Source organism: Protopterus annectens, chromosome 6.part1 (assembly GCF_019279795.1).
Source record: "Protopterus annectens isolate FY-2018-M chromosome 6.part1, PAN1.0, whole genome shotgun sequence".
Taxonomy (NCBI): domain Eukaryota; kingdom Metazoa; phylum Chordata; order Ceratodontiformes; family Protopteridae; genus Protopterus; species Protopterus annectens.
In genome coordinates this window covers 351,319,581-351,343,793 of record NC_056738.1, presented here as the reverse complement: position 1 = coordinate 351,343,793, position 24,213 = coordinate 351,319,581, and the positions used below count along the sequence as shown (strand labels likewise).

The 24,213-nt window shown below is 42.7% G+C and overlaps 1 protein-coding gene across 1 annotated transcript in view; it reads right to left on the bottom strand.

Moving 5' to 3' along the window:
* Window positions 1–24,213, bottom strand: part of CDC42BPG (CDC42 binding protein kinase gamma) — a 1,192,486-nt gene that overhangs the window by 405,358 nt on the left and 762,915 nt on the right. Inside the window, exon 19 of the mRNA XM_044075379.1 lies at window positions 23,037–23,145. Within this exon, the coding sequence (XP_043931314.1) occupies window positions 23,037–23,145 (109 nt within the window). The remainder of the gene's footprint in view (window positions 1–23,036; window positions 23,146–24,213) is intronic.

The following is a 24,213-nucleotide window of genomic DNA, read 5'->3' as shown; positions in this document are numbered from 1 at the left end:
ACTGGTCAGGGAGGCTGCCAAGAGACCTACAGCAACACTGAAGGAGCTGCAGGAATTTCTGGCAAGTACTGGTTGTGTACTACATGTGACAACAATCTCCTGTATTCTCCATATGTCTGGACTATGGGGTACGGTTGCAAGATGGAAGCATGGTTAAATTTTGCAAAACTATACATAAAGTCTCTCAAAAGCATGTGGGAAAATGTGTTATGGTCTGATGAGATCAAGGTTGAACTTTCTGGTCACAATTACAAAAGGTACATTTGGCTCAAAAACACTTCACGCCACCAAAAGAACACCATCCCCATGGTGAAGCAAGGTGGTGGCAGTATCATCCTTTGGGGTTGCTTTTCTTCAGCTGGAATTGGAGCTTTAGTCAAAGTGGAGGGAATTATGAACAGTTCCAAATACCAGTCACTTTTGGCCCAAAACCTTCAGGTGTCTGCTAGAAAACTGAAGACGAATTTCACCTTTCAGTACAGCTGACCCCAACCATACATCCAAATCAACAAAAGAATGGCTTCACCAGAAGAAAATTAAAGTTTTGGAATGGTCCAGCCAGAGCCCAGACCTAAGTCCAATAGAAAATCTGTGGGGTAACCTGAAGATGGCTGTGCATAAAGAGATGCCCTCGCAATCTGTCAGATTTGGAGTGCTTTTGCAAGAAGAGTGGGCAAATATTGCCAAGTCAAGATGTACCATGCTGATAGACTCTACCCAAGAAGACTGAATGCTGTAATTAAAAAGGTGTATCAGCAAAGTATTAGTTTAAGGGTCTGCACACTTATGCAATCAGCATATTGTACATTGTTTATTTTTTATGTTTTTTCCCATAACAGATTTGTTTGTTTTTCAATTGAATTGTACAGGTTCTAAGTCACATTAAAGGTGGGAAAAGTTTTGAAATGATTTACTGTGGTCTCATTTTTTTTATATCACAAAAACCTGGCATTTTAACAGCAGGGTGTAAACTTTTTATATTCACAATATTTACCTAGGTATAACCTCTCTAAAATAAACAGATCCTAACAACCAACTGTACCTTGGGAATTACTCCCTCCCCGATAGTTGTCAAATGTACCACCAGAATGCTAAAGAGCCCAATGCCACCAGAACCAGTGCAAACCCACTTATGGGCCATCCACCCTAACTGAAGTCCCTTTTAACACCCAATGGATACAAGCATGACAAAAAAAGAATTTAATACCAAGCCAGTCACCATACCCAATTATCTAATATAGGACAATAAAGCATATGATGACCAGAAACTCACCCTCTTAATGACTTCAATTAATCTGCCTTCCTGTGCTAAATCCCATACCCTTCCAATGCCCAATGAGTGAATGAATGGAAAACCTCTCTCCATGAACAGCAACACACAAAAAGCTCCCCTCATCATATATACAAACTGATTACATGTCATCATTACCCCATACCGATCAAAACAAAATCCTGAGGACTCCCAACATGAAACCACAGCAACCTCTTAGCCAAGGGTCTATATTGCATCATCGACAGAGCTAAATATCGAATCTACTTATGTCGACACATATACATCGACCGCTAATTATAGCGAACATTATAAATAGCGAAACTGAAAACATCAAAAAATTTTGTTTGGCCAACAGCATCAACCTGGTGCGATATACACAACGTAAATATACCTTGCACCGTAGGTGAATAATAACGTTCCTAAAGTGAAAAAAAACACACTACCCTTCCTTATATTGTGATTTCACCCATGAATGTTATACAACTCTTGACACAAACGGAAATCACTAAAATAATAACATTACAGAAAAGCGTGAAGTGTAACATACTAAACCCGTGCAGTGGCGTGTAAGCAATCAATATAAAGTGTAGTCGTTCCATGTAACTACGACTTGCATACAAAGTACATTACACTTTCAATAACATAGCTACAGCACGCAAGCAGCACCAGTATTTCCTAGATTTAATCACCTTTTCTAGATTATATAAGTAACCACTACCAACATGTCCTTGCTTTTTTGAGATTTTACTGTGAGGTAACTATTACCTATCACACCAGGAGCTGTCAGCGTATATGTAGCCATTGTTAAGGATACGGATTGCCATACACACATTTTTCTTCCGCATCACTCCTGTTTATATCACTTCCGGTAATCAGTGTGTTGTAAAAGTTTAGTACGTGTCTTCACTATATATAAAAACAGATTATTTTATACAGGGTTCCTTTGTAAAAGTGTAACGTATGATGTGAATATCAAGTACAGTTATTGTCAATAACTAGTGTAGGTGTGTCCTGCTATAGATGGTGTATTACGTCACTAATGTACGTGCTTTGGCCAACTATGCTTTTTCAATGTTATGTTTTTCAATGTTAATGCTGTTCGTTTTTTATACGGTTCGCTGTTTATGTGTTGACGTAAGTAGATTCAATATTAAGCTCTTTCGATTATGCAATATAGATCCCTTAGCCAAACCCCTTGAACCGAACCAATCCTTCCTGCCCTTTCCCAACTGATCAATTTAAGATCTACCCAACCAAATACACATGGAAGCAAAAACAGTGAAATATCTCACCAACAAATAACCAAAACAACTCTTTTAACACCCTTAGAGATCCATAACACTTCTATAAAAGCAAACGTCACCCCAAGTATAATCCAATAAATCTCCATTTACCAAAATGGAATCCCTGCAACAAAACCTTCAAAACCTGCCTTATCAATGGCCATCATCTGGCAGTCTTCACACTATCAAACCTACCCCAATCCTTCAACATACAACCACAGTCCAAAATTTAGTAAAGTCATGTAACCCTGCCACCAGTGCAACTGTACTAATTGCAGCCAAGTCCACCTAGGCCAACTGAATTGTCTTACCTTGTTCTCAAGCCTGAACCAAATATTTCAACAATCCTTCCCAACAAAATCCTTCCTCATCAAGCAGCTTCAACCCACAATTTAACAAAATGTTGTAATGCCCCTGCCATACACTTTCCTTTAAAAAGCTGTCCAGGACTCCTATACCAAGCATCCGAGCATTTCAAGCCAACATGACACACCCCCACCTGATAACACCAGCAGCTCAGACCACTGTCCATTGTCCAAATGAAAACCCCTTTTCCCAGCAACTTCTACTGGACCTCTGAAGCCATCCAAATTGAAACCAACTCCAAGCAGTAAATAAATATCTCTCCTCCAATCATCCTTCCATCCTGCTGGATAGCAGCCAGAACACATTCCCTCCACCAAAATACACCCCCATCCCACCCAATAATATATGCCTCATCTGTAACCAAATGCAAATCCCTTTGAACCATCCAATGCACCTGCCAAAAAGCCATACCATTAAACTTCTCCAAAAAAAGGCCAACCACAATAATAAATCAACACGCACCAACTAATTAATCCTCACCCAATGATGTTTGCTTTTCCACTTTCATTCAAACTTCAAGAGCTGGAAAAGCTCCATTACATCCTCAATCCATACCTTGTCCATGGATTTCCCCCGAATCTTTACTTTCAAGCATGTTACATTCACATCTGGTAAATGACCATGGTCTGCATGCACTAGTAATCCCAAAAAATAATGCCTCACTCGAACCTTTTAACTCTTGTAAGTTCTATGTAACCAACAGGACACCGAATTCCTCACATCCTCAAAACACCGGCATACCTTCCAATGTTCTGTCAAACCCCTCACCTACTCTTAAGAAATCATCCACATAACGTACCTCCTCCTCCTGACTGCCCATCCACTGCTGAAAATCCAATGGAGAGCAGTACTAAACCACTCAAAATAGCACAGGCCACCAAAAATCCCATCGGATAGCCTTGTAAAAGTAAAACCTTTACCCATTAACCCTCCCAACAATGCCCACACTTCCTCTCAAAACACATACACCCGGACGTATGGGTGTGCATGGACAAAACCAACCAAGCAGTAGGTAAAACACAAAAAGAGGACCAGCACAATGGGTGAAAAACTTGAACCCATTTATTTAGGCATGTGAATGGATTGTGTATTTGGCTACCACCTATTCCTGTTCGGCATTCTATATTGGACAAATGTCTAGAACACTGAGGCTTCGGATTTCCGAACACCTCAGTAAGATCAGGAACAGGAGAGCCACTAATGCTTTATTTAAGCACACCTTGGCCCATAAGACAGCTAGATTTACATTTACTGTGACTGACAGGGTCCAGGGTTCTAATGTTTTTAAAGTTGGTTGGCACACTACGTTAAATAATAAGGAATCGGGTTGGATCATCAGGCTAGGGGATTTGTTTAAACCTGGTCTGAATGAATTGTCATAGTGATATATCCCACCAATAATTTTTGTGAATGCTAATGTCATGTATTTACGGATTGGGCATTTGTATTTGCTTTAATGCACTGAGGAAGGCTGTTGCCGAAACCGGTTTGTTTTTTTGGTTTCTTATGCTACCTAAATAAACAGGTTCAAGTTTTTCACCCATTGTGCTGGACCCTCTTTTTGTGTTTCACTCTTCCTCTCAAACCATAAGAAATGAAAAACGGATTCAATATGTACCTACACCAACCCTGGATCCGTAAACTCCCAATTGACCTGCACTGCAAATAAGACCAATGGTGAATCAAATTAAGCTACTTGCCAACTTCTTAGGAACCAACCACCAATAGAGAAATCTTAAAGATGTTGAAGGGAGGAATATCAAATGGATGCAATAACCTGCCCCACTCACTATTCCTTCTCCACCAACCTTCAGAAATCTCTTCTTTCCCCTGCAAGGAACACAGGCTACTACTAAATTGATCCCTTTCTTCCCACCCCTGATTTAAGAGAGAATGCCTTAAAAGCCCATTACTTCTACTGCAACTGCTGAAATCATAAAACTGCATGACCAGATGACAACAAACCTGTATGTTAAAGGGAAAGTGACCCCCCCAAGTCTTCCCTTTGACCCACAAAAGGACACCCTCTTTCTCTACTCCAAAAGTTCCCCCTACCCTGAAATCCAGGAAATGCTAAAATTAACCCAGCCGATTCAGGCTGCTGCAAACTCAGATTAACCCACATGCCATCCCATTTGCAACATCCCCAGCTGAAGGCATAGCTGCACATTTCAAGCATGTGTGTGAAAGCCTACATGCCATGCATGAGCAGCATCTTCCAGTAGACATGCCTCCATCCCACCTACAGACAATGCCAAACTCCCATAGAGAACCCTACTTCACCCTCCCCGGTGTCTGCCCCCACATGAAAATTCATTAAGCCTGTGCTGATTCTCCATAACTCCTGTTTCTTCTTTGGACTCCTGATATGACCTGTCCTCCCTTATCCAGAGCTACATCCAACCCACACCCAATCAAGACATCCCCACATGAATAACCAACAGCACGTTATCTGCAAACATACCATGCACCATTCCAGTGGTGAGCATGTCCCCTGAGACAGTGTCCCTTGACTGCAGTACCTGCTTTCCCTGTGTGACTTCCCCAATTGCCTTCTCCTCTTCCCACTGGACCCACCAGGCTCTGCACTTCATCTATCTGCCAAAAAAAAGATCACAATAAGTAATGTAGCATTTTTGACCCTGCTACCTTTCAGATAGTCACACTGTGCCATAGAGCGTACCCCTGCATGCTTTGAACCATTGTGTGAAACCCTGCATTAAACACACTTAAAATAAGTGGCTTGTGGGAATCGAATCCTGTAACACTGAAATTCCAGTCAATAACTTTATTCACTGTGCCAACTGCCATACTAGTTCCTGTAAATGTGTATAATTAACTATACAAATGAGAAACCTGTCCTCAGAGCCAAAAATGTAGCCACACCTCTTAACATCATAAAGCAAGAAAAATAAACAAGACCACCAGCAATGGGGGCAAAAGTCAAAACATGGACACTTTCCAAATACTGTTCTTACAGCTCCAAAAAGTGATAGATCAACCATGACTTTCCTGAAGGGTATGAAGTCTGAAACTTCTCCTACCATTTTTCCTGACTATAACCCTCAGTGATTGTCTGCCATTAAATTATGAATTGATCCTCATTTGCTGCCAGCGACTGGCCAGAAAATCACAACCCCATGAAAACTGGAAAGAAAACATGAAGCAACAATCTGGACATACTGCAAAATCTGATCATGAACAATTACAGTTTACTGGGGGTGTCCAGCATCTCATCACATCCCCCGATCAGTTAGCTCACCACTGCTTAAATACACACACACAAAATATGAGCAGCAGTTTCCCATTCTAAGTTAATAGTGTATAGCTACTTAAAGCCTCACTGCTTTTGTCTTTACTTACCCCCCAAGACTGAATTGACAATGTTGCAACCACCTCAGACTTAATTAACAATGATGCAACAGACTGTTCAGTTTGACAACTGTTATCCCAATATTCTATATTATGTGGTCTCAAACTACATACACACTTTATGGCCTTTTACCATACTTCTCACCTTACTGCTAATTTGAAAAGGCGACAAAAATAAGAGGGCCTGAATTAACAGGCATTTCCTGGCACAATTTTTTCTCAAATGATCACTCAAGTTTGAAGGGACACAGAAAACATCTGAACAAAATCAGAGCCATTAGCTTGATGCAACCCAGACACGTATCTGGATCCCTTCTAATACCTTAAGTTCGGTCACCCCCAGCAGCAGCAGCAGTTTTTAATTGCGCAATACCTCCAACGTTGGTGACCTCTGCTGTCGTTTTTGTGTTTTCTTTAATGGTCCATGGCAAACATGCCTAGTATAACTTTTAACCTTCAGGTCCATAAGCCATCACTACATACAATGATTAATATCCAGACCCTCCCCAACAAATGAAAGTTTGTTCACTTTTATTTTGTAATAATCCCCCAAGTTTGCTGGTCTCACCTTAGTTTTATTTCTCAGTTCTCCAAACCAAAACCAGCCTCCGCCACAAATAAAACAGTACCATCTGTATTGTTCTTACTAGCTCACATTTATAGAAAATATATATTCTGTACAACTCAACAGAAACCTGCAGACGACATGTCTTAGGACCGAACTAGCGAAGAACTCAACACTTTCCAAGCATCCGCACACCAGGAATATTCCCCCCTCCCCATAATGGTTAATGCCACAGTGTGCATGAATGGCAAGGGACTGTTAATCGCAGGTGCCTCACTGCCCGCAAAACATCTTAAGCTTCTCTTTTTGCTCATCCAGAAGCTTCTACACATTTTTATTAAGCATGTGTTAAGATACAGCAGAACAAAGACTTTTTTCTAGGAACAAAGGAATACACCACAAGTGTTACTGGAATAAATAATTTGTAATTTCTAAACTTGCTATTTGAAATAAAACAGCAGCATGAAAAAATACATTGCTCTAAAACTACTGTGATTATAGAATGTGCTTAGAAAATAAGGCATCCACACATGGGCTGTGGATTATTGAAGATTAAAACCGTTTTAGATGTCCCAATAAATTCAGCTGTAGATAGCCGAGTGGCGCTGTACCCACCCCACCAATGAAGTAATTGAGGGGAAAATCACCTCCAAACAATCACAACCTTGTATAACAGCTGCAGAAGCTGTACTGCGACTCACTAACATCAAAGACAGAAAGAACCAGGAGGAAAGCCATCTTGACACCAACAATAATAATAAAGTACAACAATGCCTAACTTGAACCAAATGAAAACAGTACCATTAAGAATTTAATAATGACCACAATCCTGCATAATAACTGCAGGAGCTGTAACAACGACCACTGTGCCCCCTGACTCTTCCTTTTATTTCCCCTTCTTTTCTTCTTAACCACGGACACCAATGACACTAAAAAGATGTTCACAAAATCCTGAACCAGATGGCGAACATAGAAACCACCACAACCCACGAAAATGGAGCACAACAACATGAATGATGAGAAGAAAGGGGGGGCCCTGTACACACAAACTAAAATGGGGCGGCATAACTAAAAATTGAGCCCTTTACCTACAAAGGGGGGAAATTAACTATGAAACAAAGTCACCCTAGATTGGCCAACCTAGCAAGAAAACCACACCAGAGACATTAGGAAAGCCTGCAAAAAAATACTACACAAAATCTCCCTTCAGCCTAACAAACTCATGTCCAGAAATGCCAACTATCCATAATCACAATCAGCCATTCTCAACGAACTCCAGCAGACAGCAAAAAAAAAAATTATTACACATCAACCCCCTTCCCCCATGCCTACCAATATTAACCAGAGGCTTACCTGTTCCGAAACTACCTACTAGTCCGTCAAGGATGAACACGCTGCAGTAGTAAAAAAAACTCCAAATTCTGATCCCTCACCCAGTTACACCCTCACAAAACCAGTTAAGTCCCTCCTTGCACTTTCCTCATTTCTTCCTGATCCTCCTACTCTTCTAATTTAACCCTTCCATCCTCCACCACACTAGCATTCTTCCACTAGTATCTTAAACCCCATTACTATTCCTTCCTGACGCTCCCCTGAAAATGTCTTTGGACAAATTGGCTTGTTCCCAAGCCTCATTTATGCTAATAACGTTGCAGCACCAAGAAAATATCACCCTAAGACAGGAATGTGATATAAAGGAACAGAAGACAGAGTATAAATATTTGGGAACAGATAAAGGATCAGCAAGCAAACATGAACAAATGAGAACAAAACTGTAAGGAATACTGCAGAAGACTAAAGATAATACTGAAAACTGCCTTGACATCTAGGAATAAGGTTCAAGCTATAAATCAGTTTTTACTTACAGCTTTGGTGTGACTGATTGGCCCTAAACATCTTTGCATCAGTTGGACAAGAAAAAAGCATCATGTTTATCAAATAATAAAGAAAAAGTACAGTTTTGTACCTACCATAAATGTAGATGTTCGAAGATCCACATTGCTGCAGTCCTTACATACGGGTAGTCCGCTGTCCTCGGTCGGCCCGAATACCAAAGTATTAGGCTGACGTCGGTCATGGGCGCTCAGAACTGACATCAGAGCATCAGGGTATAAAAGCGCATGACTGACGTCATATCCTCAGTCTTTTCTTGCCCCAGATGTCAGAAGGCCCTAAAAAGAAAGGCCACAGCCAAAAACAGAAAATTCCTCCGAAAACACATGTACAAACAACAACTACCACCCAAACCACACCACCATTCCAAACTGCAGAGGGGAAGGAGGGAGGGTAAATTGGACTGCAGCAATGTGGATCTTCGAACATCTACATTTATGGTAGGTACAAAACTGTACTATGTTCTTCATCTCACATTGCTGCAGTCCTTACATATGGGTAGAATCTCAAAGCAGAGGTAAAGGGAGGTTGGCAAAATCATAAAGCATTGGGAGCTGCCAAAATGCCCTGTAATATTGCAGTGGCAAATCCAGCCCTAGATTTAGAATAAAGAGGAAGGTGGTAATGTTTAGAAAAAGTATGCACTGAACTCCAAGTAGCTGCTTCCAAAATATCTTTAGTAGCTACCCCCCTTAAAAAGGCTGTAGAAGTGGCAGTAGCCCTAGTGGAATGAGGCCTGATTCCAGCCGGAATCTCCTTACCATGATGGGAATAACAGAAAGCAATACAAAAACCAATCCACTTAGAAATAGTTTGTTTTGAAACAGGTTTTCCCTGAGAACCCAAAGCAAAAGAAACAAAGAACTGCTGAGACTGCCTGAAACCTTTAGTTCTGCTCAAATAATAACGCAACTGCCTGTGAATATCCAAAGTGTGCAAAATCTTCTCCCCTTTATTTTGTGGGTTTGCATAAAAAGTAGGCAAATGAATAGTTTGGTTCAAGGCCACACTAGAAACCACTTTAGGCATAAAAGTAGGATTAGTACGCAAAGATACCCTATCCTTATGAAAAATTAGGAAGGGCTCAACTGCCATAAGGGCCTGTAATTCAGAAACCCTTCTTGCAGAGGTAATGGCCAACAAAAAAGCAGTCTTCCATGACAAAAACTTCAACTCGGCAGTAGCTGCAGGCTCAAAAGGTAGTAAAGTAAGTTTTTCCAACACAAAATTGAGATCCCATGCAGGAGTAGGAGCTCTACGTGGGGGTCTTATGTTCTTTGCCCCTCTAAGAAATTGCTTAAACAAAGGATGAGAGAATAATGGAGGGTCACAGTCATAGTGAGCAGAAATGGCTGCAGCATGAACCTTTATAGAGGAGAAAGACAAACCCTTGTCCAATAAGTCAGTAAGATATTGAAGAGAAACACTTAAATCAGGCTTGGAAAAGTACAGTTTTGTACCTACCATAAATGTAGATGTTCGAGGATCCACATTGCTGCAGTCCTTACTATTGGGTAGTCCGCTGTCCAGTCGGCCCGAATACCAGAGTATATGGCTGACGTCGGTCAGGGCGCATTAGACTGACGTCAGTACGTCAGGGTACTAATGCGCATGACCGACGTCATATCCTCAAGTCTTTTCTTCCCCAGATGTCAGAAGACCCTAAAAAGACAAGGCTCAAAATACCTGCACCAAAAATATGTACATTATATACAAAAATATATACAAAAATATCAGCAGATAACCTCACCTACACAACCACCCCTAAACACAGAGGGAAGGAGGGAGTTGGACTGCAGCAATGTGGATCCTCGAACATCTACATTTATGGTAGGTACAAAACTGTACTATGTTCTTCGTTCCACATTGCTGCAGTCCTTACTATTGGGTAGAATCCCAAAGCAGAGGTAAGGGAGGCTGGCAAATCATAAAGAAGCAGGAGCTGACAACATGCCTTGCAAAATAGCTGTGGCAAAACCAGCCCTAGACTTAGAGTAGAGAGGAAGGTGATAATGCTTAGAGAAAGTATGCACTGAACTCCAAGTAGCTGCCTCCAAAATATCCTTAGTTGCCACCCCTTAGAAATGCTGTTGAAGTGGCAGTAGCCCTAGTGGAATGAGGCCTAATCCCAGCTGGAATCTCCTTGCCATGATGGGAATAACAAAATGCAATGCAAAACCCAATCCACCTAGAAATAGTCTGTTTTGACACAGGCTTGCCCTGTGAACTCAAAGCAAAAGAAACAAACAACTGCTGAGACTGCCTAAAATCCTTAGTCCTGCTTAAATAATAACGCAATTGCCTGTGTACATCTAAAGTGTGCAAAATCTTTTCCCCTTTATTTTGGGGGTCTGCATAAAAGTAGGCAAATGAATAGTTTGGTTTAAAGCCACACTAGAAACCACCTTAGGCATAAAGGAAGGATTAGTGCGTAATGATACCCTATCCTTATGGAAAATCAAAAGGGCTCTACTGCCATAAGGGCCTGCAACTCAGACACCCTTCTTGCAGAAGTAATAGCCAACAGAAAAGCAGTCTTCCATGACAAGTATTTCAATTCAGCAGTAGCCGCAGGCTCAAAGGTTGTAGAGTAAGTTTTCCAACACAAAATTGAGATCCCAAGCAGGAGTAGGAGCTCTACGTGGGGTCTTATATTCTTTGCCCCTCTAAGAAACTGCTTGAACAAAGGATGCGAAAACAATGGTGGGTCACAATCATAGTGAGCTGAAATTGCTGCAGCATGAATCTTAATGGAAGAGAAGGACAAACCTTTGTCCAATAACTCAGTAAGATATTGAAGAGCCACACTCAAATTAGGCTCAGAAATCTCCAAATTCCTTGCTGCACTCCAAAATAAAAATCTCTTCCATTTTTCTGCATACACTTTCCTTGTACTAGGTCTTCTAGCTTCCATAATCACATTTAAAACTTGTTGAGGAAGTTGAGACCGCTGTCTTTCAAAACAGAATATGCCATGCTGTTAGATGAAGAGAAAGCTTGACATTGAGCAGGTGGCCTTCTCTCTGAGACAACAGGTGCGGAATCAAGGGTAAAGGCCATGGAGGCTTCTTTACTAGACTCCTCAGTAATGGGTACCAGTGCTGCCGAGGCCAATCTGGAGCTATTAAAATCATCCTTGGCTTGTCTTGTCTGACTTTTAGAAGCACCTTTGGAAGAAGAGGCAGAGGTGGAAACGCATACACATGAAGATTTTTCCAACTGAAAGAAAGAGCATCCACTTTCCAAGCTGTGTGGTGTAACCTCTTTGTGCAAAACTTTGGCAGCTGGTGGTTTAGTGGAGAAGCGAACAGATCTATGTCTGGAGTTCCCCAAGACACTGTCAACCTTTGAAATACATGAAGATCCAGTTTCCACTCGTGGGGATCCATGATTTGTCTGCTTAACACATCTGCTAAGGAGTTCTGTGCTCCTGGCAGAAACCTTGCCTGAAGAGTTAGTTGCAAGCTGAGCGCAGTCTCCCATAAAATCATTGCTTGCCTGCACAATGGGTAAGAATGTGTTCCCCCTTGTTTGTTGATGTACCACATGACAGTTGTGTTGTCTGTTAGAATCAACACCTGCCCTGGAAGAAGTAACTCCTTGAAAGCCATTAATGCAAACTGGACTGCTAACATCTCCTTCATGTTGATATGTAGATGCTGTAGTCTGGCAGGCCACTTGTCTTGTATCCACTTTCCATTTAGATGAGCTCCCAAGCAATGTCCGAGGCATCTGTCGTTAAAATCTGACTCGCCTCTGGCCGGGTCACAGAGAGTCCCTTGTTTAGGTGACATTCCTGAGCCCACCACAAAAATTCTTTTGAAGGCAAGGTATTATTTGAATGACAGTGTCCAAATCCTGGCAGTGCTGTGTCCATACATTTTGAGATACCATTGTAGCTTCCTCATATGCAGTTTGGCATTGGGAAGCACCAGAATACAAGATGCCATGAACCCTAATGCTTGAAGGACTGTCCTTGCAGTCAGCACGGACTGATGAGATAGTTGATGGAAGTAAAGTGATAGACTCTTTTGTTTGTCCGGGGTTAAAAGGCCATCTGGGCTGCTGTATTCAGTCTCACACCCAGAAAGCACATGTCTTGAGAGGGTACTAGACTGGACTTTATTTCGTTCACAGAATACCCTAGGCATCTTAGCACTGCTATAACATATTCCAGATGCTGTAGAAGGTCTTCCTTTTCTTGAGCCAGAATCAGGCAGTCGTCCAAGTAAGGATAGATTTGAATTCCTTGTAGCCTGAAGTAAGCTATCACTGGAGCCAGAACCTTTGTGAATACTCTGGGCAGTAGATAAGCCAAAGGGCAATGCAGAGAACTGATAATGAGAATTTCCAGCTCGAAACGCAGATACTTCCTGCAACTTAGCCTTATAGGCACATGAAGGTAAGCTTCCTTGAGATCTAAAGTTACCATCCAGTGATCTTTGCCCAGCAGAGGTAAAAGCTGTTGTAACGTCAACATCTTGAACTTGGGAATGTCCAGATAAGTGTTGAGGAGAGATAAATCCAAAATTGGTCTCCACGTGTTCCCCTTCTTTGGTACTAGGAACAGGCGAGAATAAAATCCTAGGCCCCTTTCTGATACAGGGACTGGCTGAATGGCCCCATCTGGAGTAACTGAGAAATTTGCTTGTGAGCCTCTTTTCTTTGTGGAGGAGGAACGTCTGGCATGCCTTTGAAAGGGGCAATGTATGGAAATAAAACCTGTAACCGTGGTGAATGATATCCAACACCCATCTGTCTTGAGTAATTAAATCCCAATTGTCTTTGAAAAGAGACAGTCTTCCTCCCAAAGGAGCTGCCAGACGAGAATCTACCGGCAGCTGAAAAGGCAGGTCATTGGGTCTGTTTACGAAAGGACTGACCCTGCCCTCACCAGAAGTCTGAGCAGGTGAACTCCCTGTTCTAGGCCTAAAAGAACCTTGAGCTCTGCCCCTACCACGTCTAGACCTACCCCTAGACTGGGAATCATAAGCAGGATATGTCCACCCCTTAGCAGGCCAATTTCTACTAAACTTGGTGGCTGCACCTGCAAAAAATCTTTAACAGTTTGCATAGACTTAGCTTTGTCCTCCATTTTCTTTAAAACTGCTTCCACAGGCGAACCAATCAACACATCAGACTGTAAAGGAGCATCCAAAATCCTTGTCTTAACATGCTCAGCTAAATTCTGATCCCTCAACCAGGCATGCCTGCGAAGAACAGAACTAGTGGCAGCCACCCTCGAGGAGGCCTGTACAGCATCAAAACCACATTGCAAAGAATGCTTACCCACTTGTTCAGACACATGAACTAAATCCAACAACTCTTTACACTCAATACCTTCCGCCAAAGCATCCACCTTAGATTTCAATTGTGAAAGGAGATAATTTTGATATTTTAACATGTGAAACTGACAATTCAACGCTCTCATGGCTAGAGTGGAAGAAGTATACACTTTCTTTCCCCACCTATCCAAAGCCCTTGCCTCTTTATCAGTGGGAACAGGATTTTTAACCACAGAGGCCTTAACACCTTTAGGCCCCTGAGAAACAGTTTCTGGGTCCGCCCTAGGACTCTTAAACAAATACTTATGAGCTTCGGGCACCCTATAGTACCTATCAGGTTTAACAGGAGCAGGAGGCAAAGAGTCAGGGTTCAGGAAGCCTCTGCAAAACATCTTCCACCACATTCAACACAGGAGGTATAGCTAAGGGCCTATGTTGGGGTAAAATAAGAATTCCCTAAGCCTTTTCCTGGAATCAGAATAATCTTGGCCTTCCCATTTAAAGTGTTCTCTCATGGAATGCAGAGTCTCTGAAAATGAGAAATCCTCAGGAGGAGAAGCTGTAGGTGTGGAATCATCCACATCAGAATCAGAATAAGGTGGAAATTCCTGCAAGTCTTCCGCAGAAGACTCTGAAGCCTCTGAATACTGTTCCAAACACTCAAACTCAGGTTCCACCCTAGGCCTCTTATCAGGAGGGCATAGAGCCTCTAATCATAGTAATTAAATCTTCTGCCATTTTAAGCATATGTTTCTTAGGCACAGAACCTGAAGTGCTAGGAGAAGCCCCCACTGAAGAGAAGCTCTAACTACCTTGGGAAGAGAGGGAAGAACAGTTACCGGAGAAGCCCCCTCAGCCTGGCCTACTTCCTGAGAAGGCACATCCTGTAACAGTAAAGTCTCTGCCTGAGACTCCAAAGAAACTCCTGGCAAAACCTCCGGCTCCACTGAGCCTTCTAAAGAACCGACGTCTGGGACTGCCGGTTCATCCACCCTAGGCTTCGCTGTTTTGTCCTTGCGCTTTTGGCGAAGCGGGCCGGAGTATCCGACGGCATTTTATAATTGCAACGCTTCCCAAACACTAACCTGGCACAGTCTAACCGTCTCTTAATAGTGCGTTTGTTAAACCTAGCACAAGAGCGGCATCCAACAACGTCGTGCTCAGGCCCTAAACAAGGTATACACAAGGTATGGTAATCCCTATGAGGTATCTGTTTCCCACAAGAAATACAGTTATTCACTTTTTCTGACATCCGGTTAAATACTGAGGCAAGAAAAACCAAAATGTTCCCCAACGGGTACTTAGCCAACTCTGATTCGGTCTGAAACTCCGCCTTCGGAAATATTTCAGAACGCCAACCTGCACTCGCAAAACTGCTTCTGCATCGGACCATGCGGCAAAAAAGACTGAGGATATGACGTCGGTCATGCGCATTAGTACCCTGACGTACTGACGTCAGTCTAATGCGCCCTGACCGACGTCAGCCATATACTCTGGTATTCGGGCCGACTGGACAGCGGACTACCCAATAGTAAGGACTGCAGCAATGTGGAACGAAGAACATCATCAAAGTCCTTTGCTTTGCTCCAAATAAAAAACCTCCTCCATTTATCAGCGTAAACTTTCCTTGTACTAGGCCTTCTGGCCTCCAAAATAACATTCAAAACTTGTTGTGGAAGCTGAGACCCTCCAGGGTCTAGAACAGAATATGCCAGGCTGTTAGATGCAGAGACTGAATTTTGACATTGAGTAAGTGATTGCCCTCCTGAGACAAAAGGTGTGGAATCGAAGGCAAAGGCCATGGAGGCTCCCGTACTAAACTTCTCAGTAGTGGGTACCAGTGTTGCCGAGGCCAATCTGGAGCTATTAGAATCATGGATGGCTTGTCCTGTCTGGCCTTCAAGAGTACCTTTGGGAGGAGAGGCAGAGGTGGAAAGGCATAGACGTGAAGATTGCTCCAACTGAATGATAGAGCATCCACCCTCCAAGCTGTGGGATGAAACATTTTTGTGCAAAACTTTGGCAACTGGTAATTTAGTGGAGAAGCGAACAGATCTATGTCTGGAGTTCCCCATAACACTGTCAACTTTCGAAATACATGAGGATCCAATTTCCACTCGTGGGGATCCACTATCTGTCTGCTCAACACATCTGCTAAGGAGTTCTGTGCTCCTGGTAGAAACCTTGCCTGAAGATTGAGTGGTAAACTGAGAGCAGTCTCCCACAAAATCATCGCTTGCCTGCAAAGAGGGTATGAATGTGTTCCCCCTTGTTTGTTGATGTACCACATGACAGTTGTGTTGTCCGTTTGAATCAACACCTGTCCTGGGAGAAGTAAATCCTTGAAAGCCAGCAATGCAAATTGGACTGCTAACAACTCCTTCAAGTTGATATGCAAATGTTGAAGTCTGGCAGGTCACGTGTCTTGAACCCATTTTCCATTGAGATGTGCTCCCCAAGCTTTGTCTGAGGTATCCGTCGTTAGAATCTGACTCGCCTCTGGTCGGGTCACAGAGAGTCCCTTGTTTAGGTGACATTCCTGAGCCCACCACAAAAATTCCTTTTGAATGCAAGGTATTATTTGAATGACAGTGTCCAGATCTTGGCAGTGTTGTGTCCATACATTTTTGAGATACCATTGAAGCTTCCTCATATGCAGTTTGGCATTGGGAAGCACCAGAATACAAGATGCCATGAACCCCAAGGCTTGAAGGACTGTCCTTGCAGTCAGCCTGGACCAAAGAGACAATTGATGGAAGTAGAGTGTAAGATTCTTTTGTTTGTCCGGGGTCACAAAAGTCATCTGGGAAGCTGTATTCAGTCTCACACCCAGAAAGCACATGTCCTGAGAGGGTACTAGACTGGACTTTGTTTCGTTCACAGAATACCCTAGGCACCTTAACACTGCCATCACATACTGCAGATGATGAAGAAGTTCATCCTTGTCTTGAGCCAGAATCAGGCAATCGTCCAAAGAAGGATAAATTTGTATTCCTCTTAACCTGAAGAAGGCTATCACTGGAGCCAGAACCTTTGTGAACACTCTGGGCGCAGTAGATAAGCCAAAGGGCAATGCAGAGAACTGATAATGAAAAGTCCCAGCCCGAAAACGCAGGTACCTTCTGCAACTGGGCCTGATAGGAACATGAAGATAAGCCTCCTTGAGATCCAGAGTTACCATCCAGTGATCTTTGCCCAACAGAGGTAAAAGCTGTTGCAACGTCAACATTTTGAACTTTGGAATGTCCAGATATGTGTTGAGGATAGATAAATCCAAAATCGGTCTCCACGTGTTCCCTTTCTTTGGTACTAGAAACAGGCGAGAATAAAATCCTAGGCCCACCTCTGACAGAGGAACCGGTTGTATAGCTCCCATTTGAAGAAGTAAAGAAATCTGCTTGTGAGCCTCTACCCTTTGCTGAGGAGGAACGTCTGGCATGCCTTTGAAAGGAGGCAATGTATGGAAATAAAACTTGTAGCCTCGGTTTATAATGTCCAATACCCATTTGTCCTGGGTGATTAAAAGCCAGTTTTGCTTGAAGAGTGCCAACTTTCCTCCCAAAGGAGCTGCCAGGCAAGAAGAATCTGGCAGCTGAAAATGCAGGTCATTGGGCCTGTTTACGAAAGGACTGGCCCCTGCCCTCACCTGAAGATTGTGCAGGTGAACTCCATGTTCTAGGCCTGAAGGTACTCTGAGCTCTGCCCCTACCACGCCTAGATCTACCTCTAGACTGAGAATCAGAGGAAGGATACGCCCACCCCTAAGTAGGCCAATTTCTACTAAACTTTGGAGGCTGCACCTGCAAAAAATCTTTAACAGTCTGCATAGACTTAGCCTTGTCTTCCATTTTCTTCAAGACCGACTCCACAGGGGGACCAAACAAAACTTCAGACTGTAAAGGAGCATCCAAAATTCTGGTTTTAACATGCTCTGACAAATTCTGATCCTTAAGCCAGGCATGCCTGCGAAGAACTGAACCAGTGGCAGCCACCCTGGAAGAAGCCTGTAAAGCATCAAAACCACACTGCAAAGAATGCTTACCCACCTGTTCAGAGACATGTACCAAATCCTGTAATTCCTTACACTCTATGCCCTCTGCCAAAGCATCCACTTTAGATTTTAGTTGAGTAAGGAGAAAATTCTGATACTTCAACATATGAAACTGGCAATTCAAAGCCCTCATTGCCAAAGTAGAAGAGGTATACACCTTTTTACCCCATCTATCCAAAGCTCTAACCTCTTTATCTAGAGGAACCGGATTCTTTACAACAGAGGCTCTGACACCCTTAGGTCCCTGGCTAATAGTTTCTGGGTCTGCCCTAGGACTCTTATAGAGGTATGTATGAGCCTCAGGCACCCTGTAATACCTATCCGGTTTAACTGGCGCAGGAGGCAGAGAATCTGGATTAAGGGAAGCCTCTGAGAAAACATCTTGAACAACATCCAAAACAGGGGGTATAGCCAAGGGTCTATGCTGTGGTAAAAACAAGAATTCCCTAAGCCTCTTCCGTGAATCAGAGAAATCCTGACCTTCCCACTTAAAATGCTCCCACATAGAATGAAGTGTTTCTGAAAAAGAAAAATCCTCTGGAGGAGAAGCAGAAGGAGTGGAATCCTCTGCATCAGAATCAGAATAAGGAGGGAAATCCTGAATGTCTTCAGCCGAAGACTCTGAATCATCAGAGGCCTGATCCAAACTTTCCAACTCTGGCTCCACCCTAGGCCTCTGATCAGGAGGGGGCATAGAACCTCTAATTAAAGTAATCAAATCTTCTGCCATTTTAAGCATGTGCTTCTTAGGCACAGACCCTGCAGAACTAGGACTGACACCAGAGGAAGACAAACCAGTCCTGCCTTTGGAAGAAGCCTTAGAGACAGAAGGAGAAGGCCTAACCACCTTAGGAAGGGAAGGGAGAACAGTAACCTGAGAGGCCCCCTCAGCCTGACCTGCCTCCTGAGAGGCCACATCTTGCAAAATCAAAGTCTCCCCCTGAGACTCAAGTGAAGCCTCGGCCGGATCCACCGGTTCCACCGAAGCTTCTAAAGAACCGGCGTCCGGAACAGACTACTCATCCTGTCTGGACTTTACAGTTTTGTCTTTGCTCTTCTTCACGGTAGCGGGCGTCGGAGGATCCGACGGCATATTATAATTACACCGCTTACCGAAGACCAGCCTAGCGCAATCTAACCTACGTTTTATGGTGCGCTTATTAAACCTAGCACAAAAGCGACACCCGACTACGTCGTGCTCAGGTCCCAAACAAGGAATACAAAGAGAATGATAATCCCTATGCGGTATCTGTTTCCCACAAGAAATACAATTATTCACTTTTTCTGACATCCGGTAAATAACTGAGGCAAGAAAAAACAAAAATATTCCCCAACGGGGTACTTAGCCCAACTTGGATTCGGTCTGAAACTCAGAATACGAAAATTTCAGAACGCCGAACGGCACTTGCAACGCTGCTTCTGCATCGGACCATGCGGCAAAAAAGACTGAGGATATGACGTCGGTCATGCGCTTTTATACCCTGACGCTCTGATGTCAGTTCTGAGCGCCCATGACCGACGTCAGCCTAATACTTTGGTATTCGGGCTGACCGAGGACAGCGGACTACCCGTATGTAAGGACTGCAGCAATGTGAGATGAAGAACATCAAGTACATATCAATATTATATATCCCTGGGTCTGACATGGTATAGGTGGGCATCCTCAAAAATGACATCATGTACACGTCTGCAATAGTGAGACTACATACACATTTGCTGACCTCATCAGAGCAAAACATAGTGAAAGTTCTAAATTAAGCACAGAATTCTAAGATGACATCTCTGATTAATTTAGTAGAAGCATTTTGTGAAAGAGTGGGAATATAAATAAATCCAGAATTGGATGAGAATCATACAGGAACCGAAGGTGACAAAACAAATGGACCATAAGGAAGGGACTGGGTCGTGATACTACAGAATTCTCATTTCATATTCTGATCAAACAAGGGCAAACTCGTTACTTTATGGATAACACATTTTTTCTGTCTTTACCACTACACATTTATACACACACAGACATATATAGGGTGCACCAAATTTAATTTTCAAAATGTCGACAAGCACCATAACCTTGACAAATGCAAAATAAAAACTCAAACAAAATAAAAATGTTTTTGGCACTGGGCAAGACCCCCTGCACTCCCCATTTGGAGGGCTGTGCCCCCCACACCCCCAGCTAATTATGTATACCAACTGAGATGTCACAGTAATGGGGGGAAGGGCATATTCCCTGACCATGAGAAACGTTTACTCTCGCACTCATGTTGATTGTTGTTTGGATCTGCTTTAGACTGTTGAATGGCCAAACGTTGAACAGCAGATCACTGAGATGAAAACATTGTTTCTTTAGAGCATCAAACCGTTTGCATGGAGATAACCATAGGGAGAAATTCCCGTTCATTTCAATGTAAGTGCGATCTCGGAGTTGGTATAATTAAGTAACATGGGGTGTGCTGCAGGAAATTTTTTTTTTTTTTTTTTTATCTAGGTTTCGATGTTCTGAGGTTTCATGCATATGGTCTTGGCCATATATAGTTCGATGTTCTAGCAGTCTGACAATCTGAAGTACACACACAGATTTTATATATATATATATATATATATATATATATATATATATATACACACACACACACACACACACACACACATATACACGCGCGTGTGTGTGTGTATATATATATATATATATATATATATATATATATATATATATATATATATATATAGATACACACACACACACACACATACATATACACACATACACACACATGGCATAAATGTGTGCGCTCGTGCATGCTGAAAAGAATTTAAGGATTTTAGTTATCAAATAAAGAAAAAAATGCAGTTTCTTCACTTCACATGCCATTTATATATGCAATTTTAGTAAAATTCTATATGACAGAGCACAAATCTATTTACAAATATTCCAAAAAATCCTACACAGTTTATAAAGTCTTCACAAATGTAATCTAACCTCAAAAAAATGAATATAAAGATGCGTCACAGCTTGTATAAAATCATACTAGAGATTCTTTGAATTCTACATAAGGCATTTGATTTAACTACTGAAAAGGCATCATTGAGTTTTCTGATTATTCCTATTAGTCATTTTTTTGTAACAGAATTAAAAAGAAAGGCGAGATCAGCTGTCTTTTTGATATACTAGCAGTAAAGTATTGTGCTTTCAGTATCTAGTATTCTACAGAGAAATCAGGCCGTAGGAGGTGAAAATAATGTAGAATTTCAAGTTACATCTTCTTGGGGGAACATTTAATACCAGTGTCTGCAACAAACACGCAAGAAGCAGGAATGCACCATGTTGACCATTAGTGTCAGGGAATACAGCTCTATCCAGAAACAACAACAAAATGCATGTCGATTCTACTTATCCTGTCAAATGATCTGAAAATAGACAAAGTTAGAATTGCTGGAGCCATGTCAGACTCCAAACCAGTTACAAGTGATGTCCCACAAGGCTCAGTCCTGGGACCTCTCTTGTTCGGTATATATTTCTCAGAGGTACAGGCCAACACGGAAGGACTGTGGCTGACCAAGTTCGCAGACGACTGCAAACTGGGCGCCATAATCGACTCTCCAGCCGACACAAGCATCCTCCAAAAGGGCCTCATAGAAACAGACAACTGGTGCCAGAGCCATGGCCTCAAGCTAAATGCCAAAAAGTGTATAGTCATCCCCTTTGGCAAAAACAAAGTGCCCACAAATTACCACATAGGTGGTAATCCATTAAGTACAGAAGAAGTAATTAGGGACCTGGGGACCCAAGTTGATAGCAATATCTCATTTGACAACCACGTGGCCAAAGTGGTTAGAAAAACATTTTATATAGCCCACCTAATCATGAAGGGATTCACATCTAGATCAGGGGAGGTCATCGTGCCTCTTTACTCATCCTTCATCAGGCCCATAATTGAGTACAATGCCCCTTTTGAGATGTACCTTACCAGACACCTGCAGCAACTGGAAAGACCCCAAAAGTACCTCACCAAGAGGATCAAAGGGCTCAAACAGATGCCATATGCTGCCCGGTTAAAGAAAATCCAGCTCTACTCAGTGGCATACCGCCTGTTCAGAGGCGATCTGTGCCTGACGTATAAAGCCATGTCCAACCCGGAATTAATGGACATGCTGCACCTCAGAAAATCCAAATCCCATCGAGCTACGTGCTCGAGACTTGAACCTCAGCACTGAAATAAATAGGACATGCTGGAGGGACAGATTCATAACCCAGAGGCTCCCTTCACTCTGGAATAAAATCCCAGTCCAGGTTAGGCAGAGTCCCTCATTGACTCTCTTCAAGAGGAGTCTTGATGAGTGGATGGGAGATCATAGGTTTACCCTGGGTATCACTTCTGTGTCACTGTTAAACAGAGGCACAGTATACTAACCTCGAAAAAGGGCATAGCAAAATAAATTTAAAATGGGTGGCGAAAGCCAAACACATTCTGGCTAGGCTTATAAATGCCCTAGGGCAGATAGCCTAGTATGAACCTATGAACCTAGGATTTATAGAAAGGTAGTTAAAGAGTTCTAACCTGCACAGTGGGACTGTATCAGAAGAAAAGAGGAAGACACTATCACACTCTAGACATTGTGATGCAATCACACTACTGTATTCAGTTCTGGAGACTAAAGCTCTTCTAGAGCAAAAGGGCAAGACAGCCCACAGAAGCAAAAGGGCAACTAAAATGATGTGCATCTAAAACAGAAGCAATAAGGTATGATAAAGCGCATCCCTTTTATACTACTAATGAACAGAAGGGGAAGAACGCTAAATATTCCAGTTAAATTTTAATAGGTAATTTCTGCAACACCTCACGTCTCTCAATAAAAAAAAAATGCCCACAGCTTACAGAATTCAAGCTGGTTAGCAAAACAGAAAAAAAAAATTAGAAAAGAAAACTTGTTACTTTTCTGGCCTTACCACTGTGGGCTTCATTCCTCCACTGAAGTTTTTCAGAGTTTCCAGTTCTTCTGTCATCTTGTTGGTGAGTGCCTGGAGATAAACTCGAGAGTCCTTTTCATCATTCACCCTAGCAAAGACAAGACAACCATCCTTTAACAGGTTATTAACAACAAAAATAATTCTAAGCAGTGACAGAGAAATGCATTTTAGTCACATTTTCCAAAAAAGAAATGGCAAAATTAGTGCTGATGTGTAAGTGATGGTACCTCTGTTAATTCTCATCATACAGAGGAGGAAAAACACAAAGTTGTTTCACTTTGCAGTGTAACTGAAGTGGAAACCTACACAGATACAAGTACACATTGATGTGAGCCACGAACCTTCAGATGTACAGGTAAAAACAGACATGACTGGCTATGCACCTGCAAATGAATAGATACAATATCATCACTAGTTGTGCACCTGCAGAGATGCAGGTACACCAGTGACATAACTAGCTATGCAATCACAGGGGTGTGGGTTCATACAGACATGATTGGCTATGCACCTACAGAGGAGCAAGTACACAGTGACATGACTGGCCATGCACCTACAAAGGAACCGGTACACAGTGACACGACTGGCCATGCACCTGCAGAGGAACAGTTACACAAGTGACATGACTGGCCATGCACCTGCAGAGGAACAGGTACACAGTGACATAACTGGCCATGCACCTGCAAAGGTGTGGGTACACAGTGAGATGATTGGCCATTCACCTGCAGAGGTGCGGGTACACAGTGAGATGATTGGTCATGCACCTGCAGAGGTGCGGGTACACAGTGAGATGATTGGCCATGCTCCTGCAGAGGTGCGGGTACACAGTGAGATGATTGGCCATGCTCCTGCAGAGGTGCGGGTACACAGTGAGATGATTGGCCATGCACCTGCAGAGGTACAGGTACGCAGTGACACGACTGACCATGCACCTGTAGAGGAACAGGTACGCAGTGACACGACTGGCCATGCACCTGTAGAGGAACAGGTACACAGTGACATGACTATCCATGCACCAGCACAGGTAAATGTACACAGTGACATGATTGGTCATGCACTTGCAGGGGGACAGATACACAGTGACATGACTAGCAATGCACCTGCAAAGGAACAGGTACACAGCAATATGACTAGCCATGCACCAGCACAAGTACAGGTA